This window comes from Ambystoma mexicanum, chromosome 14 (genome assembly GCF_040938575.1).
Source record: "Ambystoma mexicanum isolate Mex_15411 chromosome 14, UKY_AmexF1_1, whole genome shotgun sequence".
NCBI lineage: Eukaryota > Metazoa > Chordata > Amphibia > Caudata > Ambystomatidae > Ambystoma > Ambystoma mexicanum.
Genome location: NC_090940.1, coordinates 645,234,943 through 645,253,792, shown reverse-complemented (window position 1 = coordinate 645,253,792; position 18,850 = coordinate 645,234,943). Strand labels below are relative to the sequence as shown.

Below are 18,850 nucleotides of genomic sequence, written 5' to 3'. Positions count from 1 at the left end.
ATGTCAAGGGCAGAATACTAGATTGAATACTTACATTAAACACCGGCATCTCAATAGATTCCATGGTGCCAATCAGTTGGACGTCCACCATCGTATGAGCTTTACTTTAACCTGCAATGGCTTAGTCCACCCCTCACCTGCCAAAATGGACACAGTTGAGTCAAGAAACATCAGGAACCTGACAGCAGACAACCTCACTCCCATCCTAAAGGATGCCCTCTCCATCCCCCCCTTCGATTGACAACCCTACCTGCCTAGCAGATTTCTATCACAATTGCCTTAAAACTACCATCGACTCTTTAGCCCCACCTACAACAAAAACACGACGTCCAGACAAACGCACGCACTTTTGGTTCAATGAAGAACATGTTTTACTTAGGCAGAATAAAAGATCACTGGAACACATCTACAACAACAAAAAACGAACATGGACACCGCTAAAGCATTTTTCAAAGCCAACAAATCCTACGAAGCATCTATTATAGTACATAAAGCAAACGCCCAGAACACCCGCATTAGGAATTTTGCATAAAACTCCAAAGAACTCATCACAATACTTAGAGAACTGGAGAATCCCATCCCATCCTCCACGCCTTTGAACGCCAACAAAGCCTGGTGCACCACCATTCAGGATGCGCTAGCCTCAAAAATACAAGTGCTTCAAGACAAAATGTCCTCGAAAAGAAAGCTCTTAGCCTCTAAAAACTCACCCCCACCAATCAAGGATAGAACTAGTGAGAATGCAAACTTCCAATTCCAATTCACCCCAGTAACCCACAACCAAGTGCTAGACACGATAACCAAACTCAAATCTAATCAAATTGTGTGCCACTACGCTTACTCCTGTTATCACCAAATTTGTTAACGCTTCTTTCAGCACCAACACTGTTCCTACCAGTATTAAGGAGGTATTGGTGACCCCGCTTCTAAAAAAGCCTTCCCTGGACCCCACCGTCCCCACCAACTACTGCCCCATAACCACCGCCCCCTTCTTGCTGAAAATAATTGACAAAATAGCCTATTCTCAAGTTCAGTCCCATCTCTTACAAAACAATCTCCTCGGAGCTCGACAATCCGGCTTTTGACCCAACCACAGCACCGACATGGCACTTCTGGACTTAAAAATCCAGATGGACTCCTTAAAAGACACCGGCAAACTCTGTATTTTTTTCTTATTGGACCTGTCCGGTGCATTCGACCTAGTCGACCATGACAAACTATCTACCACACTGGCCAATTACATCCAGTTCTCAAAAGACGCTACCCTCTGGGTTAAATCCTTCCTTGCTGATTGTACATCCAGAGTCACCACTGGCAAAGAAGCGGCAGACGCTATACCAGTACCACTGGGGGTACCGCAAGGATCCTGCTTGTCGCCTACTCTATAAAATGCATATACAAAGTTGCTATTCGCAGCATTGTATGCCATGAGTGTCATCTACACGAACTTCGCTGATGACACCCAGATGCTCATCCCCATCACAGGCAACTATGATCAGGATACCACCACGATAAACAATATCTATGCTATAATCCAAACCTGGATGGCTATCAACAGTCTCTGCCTAAATGATGAGAAAATGGAAATTCTCATCATGGGCTCCCCAGCTAAAATCAACGCTCTCCACTCCGATTACTCTGTAATCACCATTGATGGAACGTCTATCCCAGTCCTAAAGCAGTTCAAAACCCTAGGCGTCCATCTAGATGCCAACTTAACCATGTCCAAACATGTCAAGCACACTCTCTCCATCCACATCCTATACCTCTAAATTGACAATTCCACACGCTACATAACTGTACTACTCTAGCCCGAGCACTCATTTTATCAAAGTTAGACTACTGCAACTAGTTACTTCCAACGCCAATTTGGCCAAAGTACAACTGCTGCAAAATAAGGCCTTGAGAGCAGCATTTGGACTAAAAAAAATCGGATCACATTTCCACTATCAGGAGGGAAGCTACTAGCTACCCATTAAAGCTAGAATCTTATTCAAAACACTCTGTGCTATTCACAAATGTCTCGCCAATAAGGCACCTATATATCTCAACAACACTGTTGCCTACAACAAAATACCAAGAATGTTAAGATCGAATAAAAATGCATATCTCTATGTCCCACGCTTCAATTGCTCTAGAGCCGGGGGAAGTAGCTTCGTAGTGATGGCTCCCAAAACTTGGAATACACTCCCACTACACATCAAGAACAAACCATCTCACCAGTGTTTCAAGAAGTCCATAAAAACCTGGCTATTTCATACATTCTAGGCCTCTGTCCCCCTTCCCTAACCACAGATAAAATGAGCTCTGCTAGTTCCAACAATATCTGTGCACTTTCTCCAACGACAATGTTTGATTGTGTCTGCTGTAACTTACTGTATCGTATGTATTGCTTTCTGTATCTCACTGTACCGTAATGCCTATATAATTCTGTTCCAATTTGTAAATGAAGGGAGTCGTCTCACGACCTCCTTTGTGCAAGATGTCTGAAACTATGCCGTGATACCCGAGGGTTTGGCCGTATAACAAATGCAATAAATAAATACATAAATAAATAAATAAAAATAATGCCTGCTTTGAAAGCGTATATACGACACTTTATGATTAATCCGTAGGGTTTGGGTATGTTTGACCGAATTATTTTTAATCGCGGCAAACTGACCGCAATTTATTTGCTCGGGGCCCAATATAAACGCACATGTGTTTTTTTTGTTTATCCCCTGCCTCCAATTTTAAGGACGCGGGGGAAACCCCTGCACCTCCAAAATTGCAAAATATCAAACATGGGGAGCAGGGGACACCACCGCAACCCCTGCTCTGCAGGGTTGGTATGTTGCAATATATGCAACCAAATTGCCCCAAAAACCAAATCACCCATGCAAAATTCGACCAAATTGGTCATTAGGTCAATTGCTTTAGGTCAAATAGGCTCATACCGGCTCTAAGTACGCAGCTGATTCACAAACAAATATTCACAGAACCATTCTTACTCAATACATTTAAATTCAATAAATATTTTCTTTTTAAGTCGAGTTTAATCATGCCTTGTGGCAAGTCAAAGAAATGCACTTTTTTACACTTTTCAATTTAAAATTAGATTACACGAATTTTAAGAAATCTGGTGTAAATGCTTAGCAACCCACGGTGAATGCGGAAAAGCTATAAATTACATATTAAATTTGGTATCCTCTTCAGCATTCTTTTACGTTCTTAATCACTAATTATGTCATCTGATTTGGATATTTCTTGGCTAATCATACTTATTTCATTTATATACTATTTGTTATTTCTGCGATACCAATGGTCTGAGTTTTCTTTTACCCACTGCTAGGACAGGCCTCCCTTTTCGCTTTATCTCAAACTTCCCGGCTGCCTTCTATACCTTCAAGCAGAATTTCCCTATTACGGAACTCACATGCCCTGCACGCTATCTATGTCCTTAGTATAAGAGCCGTTAGGGACACATTTCCCTGGACACGAACCAGTCTAACCAGACATAATTGTCTGTCTTATACAACTGTTACAAGAATCTCTCGATTTCTTTGATACGAAGCTGCTTAACAGCTTAGGAACATTGGCTTATATAGATTAAGGAGTGATCCCAACGGTGCCCGAATTGAGAGAAGGATTATTCTCATACTTGTAAACAATGACTTGACTCTCCGCATCTAATTAATCTTGAGTCATTGCATAACTCTATCTTCTAAACTAAACTATACTTGTACTAACGAGGACTCTACTCCCTTGCGAGGAACATACTATTCACACCCACTCTATTACATTAGCAATGAAGACACGGTTTAAAAACATTGTGGGCCGCCCGCCCGACTATGATTCGACTATGAATACGTGATTCCTTATTTTTTTAATTTCGATATCTCTGTTTCTCTAAGGTTTAGTATTTATTCTACCAAACCTAACATTATCTTAGTATATTGTGTATGTGAATAGTGCATATTGCATCTACAAAGTAACAGCCAAGCACAAGTGTTTATAGGTTTGAGTTATCTTCAGAACTAATGTAACTTTTTTCGAGATCCTTTAGGGAAGCAAGTAAAATGTTTCAATATTTTCAGTAAGCATTGGTCTGTTTACCCATGATGTCACAAGCACATGGGTGAAATGACATCACGGGATGACACGAACTGGTGATGACTACTGATCTCTATGATATCTTTGCAATTTCATACATATGTTGCTCACAGAATGCCCATTATTTGAAAATAATGATGATGGCTGAGACATATATAGTATTTCCTTCCCGTATGGAAATAACTCAACGGCATACCTGTGACGTCACACACGCATATGACGTCGCAAGCAGCTGCGGCTATATAAAAAGCGGCCATTTTTACAAGCCAAAAACAAGCGGCATGGCGATTTCTGGACCTCCCAGCTTCTACTTTATCCTCCGGGTATACAGACATTCCAAGTAAGTTCAAAAGGGACCTTTGGGGTCCCCTTGCTCTAGGTAAGTTCTAAAGGGACCTTTGTGGTCCCCTTGCTCTAGGTAAGTTCTAAAGGGACCTTTGGGGTCCCCTTGCTCTACCTTCTCTCCAAACTCTTATTTTACCACTCTAACAAAGTCTAAAAGTAAGCCTTATTTATTTATGTATTTCATTTTTAGAACTACTCAGATGCCCTAGTGGCATCTACATGTCCTGTGGATAGTCTTCCATCGCAAACTGAACCGATCCACCGTCTAGATAAAAATGGAACCCTTTGGGTAACTCTAACAAGACTTGTCTTGGTAAGATTTTCATCTTAACATGATCCTTATTAAAGGCATGATGACCCACATACAGAGGATGCGAGTCTTAGGACACTATAATGTTTTGTAGATTAAAGGGAATCAATGGTCCATGACAGACTAACCGGTTTGGAAATTCAACTGGAAATTAGAACTACTGGCCCATTCCAGCATATTAAGAAAACCTTCAAGGTCAGCATTTTTTCTTTCATTAAGTTAATAGGGATCTGGTTGAAATTTACATTTTCCGTGGAGCAATTGGGCAGATACACCTGATAAAAGAGTGACCATTGTGAATAAGAATCTGATAACATGTTTAAAATCTTTAATGTTAAGTTTTTCTTAACTAAGTAAAAGCATTGGTTCTACCTTGAGAATGTCACACTCAACTGCTAATGTATTCAAAATGTATTGGTCATGCATAAGTATAAACATGAGATTTATCTAGTTTATTCTGACTTTCCTTTGTAGATTACATTGAAATCGATCGCCCCTGATGAAAAGCAACACTCTAAACACGTTGGGCAAATTGCACATTAAAAAATGTGTATCATTTTATTCACTGAATGGTTATTTGGATCATTACTCTTAAGTGAACTATATTTGCATTGAAAGTACAATGAGTTCGGCGGTTGCCCTGCACAAGGTTAGCCTGTTAGCCCATTGTTAACATTAAGAATTTGACTCTTATACTAAGGCCATAGATAGTGTATAGCGGACGTGTGTTTCCTAATAGGGACCTTTCTGCTTGATCCATTGTTTCACAACCTAGATGCCAAGCTTGTAGTTTCCTCCTCTGCAGCTTGAATTACCCATACTCCTTTACCTTAACTAATTACAAACAGTTTAAATTAATGCAGAATCCGACTAATATTGGTGTGCTTAGTGTCAACATTAGCTAGGCATAGCCCTTCTATACCTTTCCATCTTTATGCCAGACTTCTTCAACCACTTCCCAATCTATCAACCTTGAAAAAAAGGGCATGAGTCTCTTTTTTTTAAAATTATCTTTAAGCGTAGTTATTTGTTAATGGGTCCTTCCAGTATGGGGTAATTGTCTTGCGTTTCCCCTCTCTCTCCACTAAAGAAACCCAACCACTCTCTTCCAGAGGGCCTGGAGACCCTGCAAATCGCAGTGTGGAAGTGGCGTTGATCCCCGTAACATAACACATGGATATTCTGAATCATGGGATCTTAATGTGGATTTGTACCTTTTTAGGCTTTGACGCACCGTTTACCTTCTCTTTTTACAGCAGTTGTTCACAACATGGCCGTGTTACTGGCAGAAGCGTTTCAGACATCAAAGTTCTGATATTAGAGTGTTTTCTCCTGAAAAAGTTCTGCTTTTCATTGCATGTCGCCCAAAAAGTGTGTCTGCCTCTGTTTCTTGTTCCTCTTCCCTGGATGAATGAAAACATGTGTTGTTTAATGTCTTTCATGTTGTAAACAGAAAACCGTTTCCTTTACATCGCCTTCATAGCTGGAAACTCCCAATTTATTTCGCGGGGCCCTTCTTCTGCCCTGGCTTGACGGGTGGGCTTAAGTGATGCAGGAAGTAGGAATTGATGCAACATCATACCAGGCACATTCCACGCATGGAGTCATGGCATGAATAATTATTTATATGTATATTATAGGTTATTTATAACGCACTTAATACCCACAGGTTTCTAAGCGCGGACCCGGGGATCGAAACTGTGTTGCTCCGTGTCATCTTGCTTCCAAGGCGATCGCATTGCCCCTGATCTATCCTCCGGATTGCACCCAGGGAAGGATGCTTAGCCAATCAGGAGGCTGGAAACATGGGCGAGAACACACAGTGTAACTGCGTTTTCCAGCCACCTGAGGCCCTTGCCCTGGTACCTACCTTCATTGTGAGGAAGCAACAGAGAGTAACTCCCTGTTGCTTCCCTTTGCCCCAACCTCTCCTCCACCCCCACACTCCTCCCTCCCTATGTCCCGCCACTTTTTGCCACCCGTGGCTACTGCCACAGTAGTAGAAATAGAAAAGAGACTATGCCAATTTACTATGGCGGTGGGCATTTTATTTGTTTTGTTTTTACGGGAGATGATGCTCGCGCAATACATGAGGAACACGGCTCCCATAAAAAAACATATTTGCTCTCTGGATGAACACAGGGTGCAAACAACAACCACCCCCTTTTAGGAGGGTGTACAGGGCCAGTACTTAGGCTTGGGCTGGCGGGGTGTTACCGGCCTTGTATGTCCCACTAAGCTGTGTGATCGCCACATTAGCACTCAGGGGAAAGTCACCAACCAATCACGAGACGCAGAATGTGAGAGTTAACAGTCAGTCAACTACCGCGTTCCTTGATGTCATCCTCCTTTCCTTGATGTCATCCTCCTCCGCGTCCTTCCCCAACTGAACATTGAAAGGCAACCCTCCGTCCTCCCGGCCCACCATGCCCCTTCCCTCTCTGAGCTGCTCTGCGCCTCTCGCCACCCACCTCGCTGTTCCACTCTTTTCCCTTTTCTCTCGCCCAACTGCCTCACTCCTGCTGAACAAGCAGACTTGCCCCCTCAGCCATAGAAATAAAAAACGGCGCTATGTGGAACCTTGCTTCCATTTCTACGGTGGATTTCCCTTTTTCAACAGAAAACAAACACTATCAGCACCCAAACATATACTGGGTTCTAGCAGCGTTAAGACCCGCATTGTGGACTTTGCCATTAATGACCCACCAGCCCTGAACGAAGCTTTGCTCAGGCCTACTAAAGGAACAGCCTTGTAAGCAGTTAAGACTAATGCCGGCCCCACAAGTCACGCTTAATACTACATTAAAGACATGTAAGTATTATCCCGCCTACAGGGGTGTTGCTAGGTCTGGAAAAGATAGGGGGCTACGCTAATGTTGGGACTTTTGGGACTCGGGGCTAGCCAGCCTTTTGGTTGGAGTCGAAACACCCGGGGACCACCCACACGCGGTTTCTGGATTGTTTTAGTTAAACATGCGTTTAAAGGTTAAGGAGATATGTCCGAATGAATTGATTTTCGTGTTTGGATATTGTTGCTGCTTAGTACTTGGTTTTGAACACCACAGAAGAGGATTAGGGGCCAAGAAGAAGGCTTTCTATATCTAATGGGAAATTGCGAAGGGCGGTTCAGGGGTCATGAGGCCTGCCACAGAAGAAGCTGTGTTTTAGCTGTTCTTTTTCAAAACTTGCAAATGTTATTCACTGTATGTTTCCAGCATGCATTCCTTTGCTGCTGCACAAGTGGACATAGGCAACCACTTCCGAGGGTGTGCAGGAGCAAGCACGAGTGTGTGGTTGTGCGCGCAGGCATGCAGCCTAGAAAAACTGCCCCCAGCCTCTCCTGGTTTACTCAGGCTCCACCCAAACGGTGCCAGAAGGCGTGAAACTGACTAAAGTGTAGCAGACGAGGTGGGCACCTGGTTACTCTTCAGAGCATCCATGACGCGCCGCTGCAGCGCAGAATTACTGCAAACCAGCACACCTTGGGGAAATGTGGCACGCGCAGGGGATTCTAGCCGAAATTACCCTGATGTAAAGCCTGGTGCGGGATATTGAAGCCATCGGGCAGTACCAATTTGCTGAGCATAGTATTGAGTATTGTTTCACAAAAATGTATTGTGAAGACTTCACCAGCACACCCCTCAAGAACGTTTGCAAATACTTACTATGCAGCCCCTCTTGAAAGCACCCCAAAGACCAGAATCACTCACATCAAAACCTGTTTCTCCTTGATAAGTGAACGATGTTCGTATTTTCTCTCTCTGTGCGGAATTCTCCATCCATATTTGCCTGCTCAGTGCAAGCGCCAAAAACAAGCAGGCATACCGCAAGCAGTGACTGTGCACACAGTTCAGGAATCTTCGGGAAGTAGAGGCGGGCTTTGGAAGGCAAGTGTAACAGTGGATACAGGCCGGATGCTCAAAGACTCGAGGAGTGTTAGGCCACACCACACACCCACACACGCCAGCACTTTAGGCTGTCACAGTTCCGGAATCTTCGGGAAGTAGAGGCGGGCTTTGGAAGGGAAGTGTGGTAACAGTAGCTGCAGGCCGGATGCTCGAGGAGTGTTAGGCCACACTTTAGGCTGTCCCAGTTCAGGAATCTTTGGGAAGTAGGGGAGGGCTTGGGAAGAAAAGTGTGGTAACAGTAGCTGCCTGCAGTCCAGATGCTCGAGGAGTGTAAGGCCACACACACACACACACAACAGCAGTTTAGACTGTCACATTGAGGCATGGGGTTGCTGCAAGAAGCCACACTGCCAGGCACAGCGGTCTGTGGGGAGAAGGGAGCGGAGCAAAGGAGGCGCCATCCGTCTCCCAGACGCGCTGCAAGGCGCGCAGAGCAGCAAAGCCGGGGCCTGCAAATCGCCCCATAAACGCAGCGCCTCTCCTGAAATTCTCTTTAATATCCAGAGAAACGCTGCCATTTTTCTTGATTTCTGCGACATTAACATTAGGGGTTCATTAGGAATGCAAAGCGAGGAAGGCACGAGAGACCACTGTTTCCTAGCTCGGGGCAAAGCCTGCGCGCTCTGCGCATATTTTTTCTCTTTCTGGCAGTGAAAAAGCTTCACAAAAGGACATTACCATGGACTAATTGGGGCGTTAGGAATTAAAAATGGATTTCTTGAATATTTACTCTTCCTTGGGTTGGCATCCATGGACAAAGAAGCCCAGGGGTATATTGCGACTACAGTTTATGTAAAGCCATGCAGTTTCTAAAGTTCTGTGCAGAATCGAAGCAATGCGGGGAGGGGGGGGGGGGCTCGCACTGACAGCATTAGGGGCTCACCTGCCGTCTACTTACCAGTTGCAAAGTTACAGCAGCAAACCTCTACAAATTAAAATGGGAAACACAGTCAGTCTTTGCAATTCGAAATGATCGTCGAAAGTCCGGGATCTGGTAGTCTGATTCTTCTGTAGACCCCCACCTTTGAGTCAACACTTGCCGTGACACTGGAGACCCCCACTCTAATGCTTCACCCCTCTTTAACACCATACGTTCCTAAGTACCGGCCACAGACTCTGCAATCCCCACACCCCCATCAGTCCCCATGACCAGTGTTTCAGAACTCCACCTGGCACAGGATAGAAGCAGGACACAGTCCTTCACTCTGTATTTGGGAGCCCCCCCCCGTATCCTTAGTGTATTAGCTTCTGCTGCCTGCACACTGTTCACACCTGCCTGCACACATCTGCCTGTTCACAGTTCACATCTGCCTGCGCACTGAGCTCTCCTGCCTGTTCACTGCACACTGAGCACTACTGCCTGCTCACGACTGCCTGCTCACTGTTCACACCTGCCTGCACACTGAGCACTCCTGCCTACTCACACCCGCCTGCTCACTGTTCACACCTGCCTGCACACTGAGCACTCCTGCCTGCTCACCCGTGCCTGCACACGGAACACTGCTGCCTGCTCACGACTGCCTACTAGCTGTTCACACCTGCTTGCACACTGAGCACTCCTGCTTGCACACTGTTCACACCTACTTGCACACTACTCATGCCTGCTTGCACACTGTTCACTCCTGCTTGCACACTGTTCACGCCTAACACTGCTCACTCTGGCTTGCACACTGCTCACTCCTGCTTGCACACTGCTCACTCTTGCTTGCACACTGTTCACTCCTACTTGCACACGGCTCACACTGCTACCACTCAGCATTTTAATCTAGAACATTCTAGCCACAATGTCTGGAATCTTGCAGTCACCTGATAGCCTTTAACCAGGCACTATGTTGGCAGTTATATGCCCTAACACTCTGAAAAGGCCCTTGCTTGCGTCTCAGGCCGGTCAGGAGTTAGGAAGGTGTATAAGGACTACTAAAGCCCACGTCAGCAGGCTCTTATGATATATTAGTGTATGTGTGACTGAGTAAAATGTGTGTCCCAGTGCTGCACAAGGGCAGCTTCTGAGATCTTTAGCCACCCATAACTTGGCCACAATGAGCAGAAAGATTTGTCACGTATTCCAACAATGAAGGCGCTTCATGGAGAATAGATATGCATAAGGGTCGAAGACAGGCTGAAATCTGCATTAAGCACATTGCACGTGTCCTTTCCACCATCAAAAAGCGTGTGTTGCTGCCAAAAACACTGCATACATTTACATTACCAGTTTGATTATGAAGATAACGTGACAGGATGATACATTCATTAGAAATTACCAATACAAATTCTGATGGAGAGAAACAAGTTTGCTGGTGATTTCCAAGAAAATAAGGATGTTCCTGGCCACATTTAAAAAATGTAGACGATTGCAAGGGAATCCTCCTTCGTGGGAGGACGGTCTGTAATCTGGAACTGATACGTGCTTTTTGATCATTGCTAATTTGTTTGAGCCGCCCTCTGTGAGCAGGCACCACAAGAATTTCAGTTGTGTAGTGCCAGATCAAGCACAGGGGAAACTAAGTAAAATAGATCATCAACACAGTCTTAAAATGGGATTTAAATAAGAAACTAAGTGAAATAAGAAAACGAAAAGGACATGGAAGAAGAATAAAAAACGGTGTGAATCACATTGCCAATAGCAAGGAAAAGACAATGATGACTAAATTCTTTGTACTAAACTGACCTGAACAAAACAAGTCCGATGAAGCCCATGATACCCACAGTATGGCTGTCTCAGTAGAGGAATTGCGGTTCTTGATGCCGCAGGCAGCCTTTCCCCTACTATCTGTTCGAGGAAAGGACCTCTTCACCACTTTGAAGGTCATGTGGGTTTTAATCACAGCCCAAACAAATATAACTGAAAGGCCCACTGGAAAAATTACTTGCCAGCCTTCAAAAACTTCCACACTGAAATTGGGCTTGGTAATGCAAAATGGGTGTTTCTGCAAGTAACAAAAGGAAGAGTTGTGATCAAATGGAAATGCTATGTAAATGGCCAAGGACTGGAAATCAAAAGGCATGTCTTTTATTACAAAGGGAAAGGTCCAACTGAAAAAGCAGCCTTTAATTCTCATTTTCGAGAGAAAATCAAAGGCCCTTCTACATGAAAAGCAGGGGTTTAAAATACTGAAACTAAAATGGCTTTGCATGTGCGTTTTGCAGTTTTAAATCAAGACAAGAAAAAAGGATCCCCTGCTAAAATAAAGACATCAGGGAAAAGACTTGGTGTGAGGTGGCAAGATGCAATGTATTCAAATGTATAATATGCTTCAAATGCAAAATACCAGAAACAATTGCAAAATGCTATTTTGTTTCCATAGGTCACTTGTAAATCTCACTTAGTCCCGAGAAATACCATGGGCCTCATTCCGAGTATGGCGGTAAGGGATAGCGGCCACCGCTAACGAGAGCGGTGGCGGTAATCCCTTACCGCCATACTCCGAGTTCCCTTTGCGCCATGGTGGTTTTAACACCTGCTTTTAGCAGGTGTTAAAAACCATGGCACTAAGGGACCTTGATGTTAATTACGCCACCGTAATTTACGGTGGCGTAATTGACGCCTTCCCCACTCCCATTATGCCCTATGGGGCAAGAATGGGAATGGGGAAGGGTAAATGGGGATTGGGGAATTACCGCCCCGCCAACCTTGGAATGGGGCGGTAATTCCGCCATCCACCAAGGCGCTGCCGGTCCGGGTACGGCGTCAACCAAGGCGTTAATAGCGCCATTGGTTAGCGCCGTACTCGGAATGAGGCCCCATGTTTCTTGTTGTTGTTGGGCAGATTTTCAAGGCCTGCCTGACTCCTTATCTGGAAGGGAAATCTCTGTGAAGCTGATGTACACCCAAAGTATTTACAACAGGGCCAGATCAAAACAGACACAGCTCTGTATAGGGAAAATGCTTGGAAATATAAGGTTTTAGATCAGAATTGTGGTCAATTTCAGATTAAAGGACACAATACTAGATGTCAGCATGGCCTCATGGCACCACAGGGCAGATTTGAACTGTGTGCTGAATGCTAAGGATCTTTTCCACTGATGAACTTTCACAGAACAAAAGGCTAATAGCTTTTACCTCTGCCTTAAACCAACATTCAGCCCAAAAGGCTGCAGCAGTTCAACAGAAACAAAACCTATAAGAGGAAATGAGAGTTCATAATTGCATGCATGCTGGAGATGTCCCATTAGTTTAAATGGACTATCATAACAAGGGACTTCCTCAGCAACAATAAGTCACACTGCATCCATTCATATGTCATTTTTAAGATAATTTCAAGGCAATTTTGTTCAAATAGAAAATATCCACATGTGACTTTCAGAATGACAAAAGCAAGCTAAAATGTGTTTCTGGCTGTCCTGGGAAATGTCCTGAAGGTAAGAATTGGCAGGCTGGTGAGTTGTTAAATTAGGTATCTGGAGTTTACATTTCATGTTCATAACTATTATACTTTTTGTGAAAAGGGGCAAATAATCATAGCACGCCTGTGCAATGAGGTGCCGAAAGGAAAGTAAGGTTCACCGATCCATCATGAGGAGAGGAATATTAATATCTATATATCATGGTATATATTGGTAAATTACAAAATGTTGCCATTGTAAGGATTATTTGGGTGAACTTGGACATGGAAATAATAATGTGAATCTTAAAGGGGAGTTGCAATATTTCTGTGCTAGACTCCTGAACCAATCCTTAGAGGGGGGGGTGGAGAGAAATGTGATTGTCCAATCCTGGTTGCGAGATCATAAGCTAACACCACCTAATGTTCACTTTCCATAGGAGGTGTTTAGACAGTAAAACAGTCTTGCACTATGGAAAAGGGGACAGCTGCTAAAAATCACCAACGGAGATCTGCTGAAACACCATCTGGGTGGAAATATTGGAAGATGGCTGGAGATTTTCATTGCTGGGGAGACCAGAAAATAGAGGCTGTTATACTGTGGTATGTGTGGTTGCAAGCAATGGTGACCTAGCAGTTCGGGCTGGACTGCCCCTTTTGGGGTAGGACCAAGCCTGATTTGCATATGGTTTTTCCCCATCTGTAATGGCTTGGCAGGCTGAAAAATGATGGTCTGGAGGGTTGCCCAGAGCTTTGCTTGTGGTTATGATTAATTCAAAACCTTCCAGTCATTACCTTTCTGTTTTGCTAAAGTTACCCCGAGTGGGCCGGGTATGCCCAGATGTGGGTCCCGAGTCTGCCGGGCCTAGAGACCCAAGCTACTCCTCACTGATGACGCCCAACAAGGCTGAAACATGTCTGGGGGTGCGTGTGGTCTCGTGCAGAAGGGATGTGGCCTAGCAGTTCGGGATAGACTGCCCCTTTTCGGGTAGGACCAAGCCTGATTGGCATATGGTTTTTCCCCTTCTGTAATGGCTTGGCAGGCTGAAAAACGATGGTCTGGAATGTTGCCCAGAGCTTTGCCCATGGTTATGATTAATTCAAAACCTTCCAGCCATTACCTTTCTGTTTTGCAGGCAATCACACAAGATATCACTGCAACAGGGTTAGATATCTGGAAAGACCAGGGTCCCTTACAGGTGGCCCTGAGTGAACTATATATGGCCCCTAAGGCCAAGGATGAGCAAAATAAGATTGCCAAGATAGCGGCATATCTATATTTATCTATGGGAGCCATACAGGATAAATATTCTGAAGGCCAAGATCCTGCAAGTAGGCAACTGATGGCATTAGAAAAGGCCCAATCTGATCTGGACTCTTCTGAGCAGAGGCTGCAGAGGAGCCATGAGTGAGAAAATGAAAGCAGGCAGTATATAGTTAAAATAAAGGAGGATATGGGTATCCTGCAACAGGAAAAGGCAGAACAGGATACCAGAATTCTGGCCTTGCAGAAGGAGTACCAAGAAAGTTTGGACTCCCTACTGCAGAGCAAGAAAAAGCTGGAGCAACAATTGGATTTCAACAGGGCATGCACAGAGCAGATAGTCACCCTGCAAAGCCACCTAGATAAAGAGAAGGCAGAGAGCACCAAATTAATTCTGAAAGACCTGGCAGAGTTTGAGGAAGAGCGCCAGAAAGCTGGTGCCCTTCAAAGACAGAGGGACGACCTGGTGGCACAGAGGCAGGCTCTTGCGCAGGAAAGGGACACCTTAGGCCAGGAAGTCTGTCACTTAAAAGGGAAACTGGAAGAAAATCACCTGGCCCTCCAGGGACTAGGTGACCTCCAAAAAGAGCATGATAGATTGTTAGAGCACACCAGGAGGGTGGAAGATGCTCTGGCAAGGAAGGAGTAGGCCAGTATGGACAGGACTCAGGAGGTAACCCTCCTGCAGCAAAGACTGGCCCAGTACTCAAAGACAAACCAGGAAGCACAGAGAGAAAATGAGGCTCACTGTCAGAACAATGATAGGCTCCACAGGCAGGTAGTCATGCAAGAGAGACTGATAGAGACTAGTATGGCCTTGATTGAGGAACAGAAAGCTCAGGTTCTTGCATGGCAACAGGCAGCAGGGGCTGATAGAGATGAGGTTCGCTGGGAAAGGGAAATACCTGAGCATTACCTCAGGAACCCTAGTACAGGAGGCCTTCATCTCTCCCAGTCCCCGGACTCTGCCACCCCCATGTGCACTGGCGCACAGGAGCCCAGGGCCACGGGGATGGCAGATTTCAATCCAATCAGAAGTAAGGAGCTCCTAGATCCCCCAGGAATGGATGGGCGGGCATTTGGGTATGGGTACCCAAGTACTGTGAAGTTTAGTGGGGAACCCCATGAGAGTAGGGCCACTAAGGGTATCTTGAAAACCTCTGCCCAGCTAGGACAGTGGGGGGGGGGGTACCCATCAAATCCTGGGAGCAAGGAGGAATCAGACGACTCCTCTGAGTGCCCCAGGACACAGGAGACTAGGTCCCAACATTCTGCCAGCCATTCCCAGGCTCGCAGAATGCGGGAGAACCTAGAAGACCAGACGAGTACCTCTGGGAGCAGTGCCTCTGAGTCAGAGGAGGATTGGACAAGGGTTACCCGAACCAAGAAGGATAATAAGGCAAAAAGGGCCTTGCTTAAGGACCCCTTAAAACAAATCAAGGCAATAAGGAGCGTCATCACGCCTTATCATAAGAATGCCAAATATTCTGTTTGGGAGCACTTAGAGCTCTTTGAGCAGATGATGGAAACTTTCCATTTGAAAGACAATAGTAGCTGCATTCAGTATGTGAAATGGACCTTCTCACCAGAATACTCGAGCTTCTTTGCGGGGCTGGAGGACCAAAATCATTCTAGATGGTCCACATATAGGGCGGCCATCTTGAAGCATTTTTCTGTTCACAGAAATCCCCAAGAGGCTCACAAAGCAGCCTACAATGTACAATGTGGGAGGATCAATCCATCCTTCTTTCTCCACTTTCCTGAGCCCAGACAACCTAATCTGGGAGAGGGGAGGCCAAGGGTGGAGGGGTACCCAAATCTTCCCAACCAAGCGTATTACCAGAGAAGGGATAGCTACTCTTCCCGGGATCAGCCCAGGGGAGAAATGAGAACCCTGTATCAGCCTGAGCAGGTTTCACAGCTAGAGCGCCAGGTCCAAAACATGGCACAGGATCTGGGTTGCATGCTGAGGGCTCAACAGAACCCTCAGATGGGCATGCCGGCACAGAATGCCTCCAACTCTGGACCTGGTGCTTCAGAACAATGATGGGGGCTGCACCCCGACAACCCACCGGTTCCCGCGGAGGAAGCTTCCTTCCACACTGGTAAAAAGCCCATGGTGGAAACCCAGGAACTGGAACCAAAATCTCCTGCCCCTGATAGTCTGCCACCCAACGAGCAGAGGGGGGGTAGGAGGAACAAAGGACCCAAACAGACCCACTTTGTGGAGGAGATACGAGTCTTCCAATTTGAAGGAGATGGATCCTCAGAGGATCCTGGGAAAAGGATCTTCTCCTTCAGGGATGGGGGAACTCCTCCCAAAGAAAAATGGGTCCCACAGGATTCAAATCCAGACTGGGGAGATGTGGGGACTGAGCTAGCTCCGTCCATCATCCAACCCCAGAGAGCCAACAACATGAAAATCCCCTGGTTCAAACCTATCCTGGTGACTGCCTCCAAAAAGGGGGGGGCGGCCCAGAACCAGAACCAGGGGAACTCAAAACTTCTCCCATCTCTAGTTGCCACCTTTTCTTTGCAGATTCCCAAGACTCCCCACAGAATTCGGCTCAAATCTCTTCTCTCTCAATGTCCAAAACTAAAAAACGAACCCACCAGTTCTCCAGAAATGTGCATTATCTGTGCCCCCTTGCGGAGAAGGAGGAAAGATACTATGCCTCGGTTCAAGTACAGGGGCAGGGTACAATTTTGGCACTGGTGGACACTGGATCCTAATCTACCCTTCTGTCCAAAAAGGCCTTTGATAAACTGAATTCAGGAAGGGGGAGAATTACCAAATTCCTCTCACCTCTCTTCCTGGACAACTTCAGAACTTTGACGGGAAGGAAATTCCCGTTGAGGGGACTGCAGATTTGGGCATTAAAATTGGGTGACACAAGGTGAAGCACCCGGTTATAGTTGTGACTCCAGAGAGCACCCCTTGTTTACTAGGGACTGACCTCCTGCAAAGGTTGTCACCCCTAATAGATTGCGTAAACAAGGTCCTTTGGACCCAGACTAGCCGACCAATAAAATTGAAACAGAGTGTCAACCATGTTGGTCTAAACGGCACCTGCCACATGGTTGAACAAAAATCTGAACAAGTAGAATTTCACTTCTAGAACAACCAAATTCCAGACGTGACAGTAATAGCAGTAGGACAACAGACTGGTGATGGGGGGTCCTCTCTATTTCTGAAAATCAACCGTCCTTCCAGTTTAAGGTGGCATTCCACACTGGAAGGAGACACTCTGAAATTCTTTACCAATCCACAGACATTCCCACTCCTATAGTCCAGAAAGATGAGAAATCAGCTCAGAGCCTGGCTGATATTCAACAAATTGGAGAGCAGTTGCTCATCCCTGTTCTGTTAAATGAAGGGAAGGACTCTGTTCTCGCCCGAGTGTGTGTGAACAACGGTAAGAGCTTCATCAGCGAAGCCATGTTCCGCCAACTCCCAAAAGATCCAGCCATTCCCACATTCAAACTGATAGACAAATGGGAAAGGGATCTGGAAGCACCCAATTCCAAACATCTGCTGCCAAGCAGGTGTATGCTCAAAATCTCCATAGGCAACAAGAGCATAGTCCATAATTGTTGGGTCGTGCGTGATGTTACTACCGCCTTTTACTTAGGCGGTGACATTCTCAATCGCTTTGCCATTAGTTTGGACCTAATAAATTTCAAAGCTTGGTCCCGATTAGCGGATAATCCATGGGCTTTGATGATCCAGATAAAGCATTTAGGTCAACTCAATTGCTGCCTTATGCAGTTGAAATTCAGATTGGAGAGGAACTCACCATCCCAGAAAGGACCCGACAATTCTCCCTGGAAGTGAAAGTTAAAAGGGGACAGAAATTGACAAAACCCTGATGCCTATATTCATCTAAATGCTTCTCTCCAACAGCAAGGGTTGGGGGTAAACCCAGCACCACTAGTCAATATAGAACATGACACCATTTCAATAGAGGTGGATAACAGTGACTTAAAGAGTATCACTCTAGCCGCAGGCACCATTATTGGAATGGTGGTTGATGACCGACATTTTTCCATTGATTTAGGCAAGGAACTGTTAGGACCAATCCCCAAGGACTGCTTTGACAGTGACAGTGATGACAACACCACACCAGAAAGGATCTTTACCCGGGATGGGGGGAACTTCCTGGTGTACACTTCCTGCCCTTATGGTAAGGAAGATGTGACTTGTGACTTCAGGAGGAATGAGGTGATTTTCCAGGTCCATGAGGGCTGCCTTTCCCACCTGAAGCCACCGGTCCAAATCAGCACTCTGACCAGGGACTTCGCCACCCAGCTCTAGGAGGCCGCTGAGATAGCGAAACCAGAAGTATTTCCAGGGTTCAGGCAGATGGTTGAAGAGAGAGCCAACCTAGCTGATGCCTGTGAGACTCTGGAGCAGAAGCAAAAGTTGAAACAAGTTTTCTTGGATTTTCAAGATCTCTTTGCGGTGGACTCATATGACTGTGGTCGCACCGACATCCACACAACAACAATTCTGGCATGACTCCGGTGTTTGTGAAGCAATATCGCTTGCCTCTCGCATCAATGGAGTCCCTTGCTGAAATAATTAAGAACCTTGAGTCCCATGGGATAA

At 45.5% G+C, this 18,850-nt stretch overlaps 1 protein-coding gene across 2 annotated transcripts in view; it reads right to left on the bottom strand.

Annotated features, from left to right (window-relative positions):
• The window catches only part of C14H14orf180 (chromosome 14 C14orf180 homolog), a 141,854-nt gene that overhangs the window by 24,789 nt on the left and 98,215 nt on the right, over positions 1 to 18,850 (bottom strand). The window contains exon 4 of one of the 2 annotated variants that reach the window (XM_069638462.1): positions 9,554 to 9,580. The exons of the other annotated variant lie outside the window; for it this stretch is intronic. Coding sequence (XP_069494563.1) covers positions 9,554 to 9,580 — 27 coding nt within the window. The remainder of the gene's footprint in view (positions 1 to 9,553; positions 9,581 to 18,850) is intronic. 2 annotated transcript variants of the gene reach the window in all.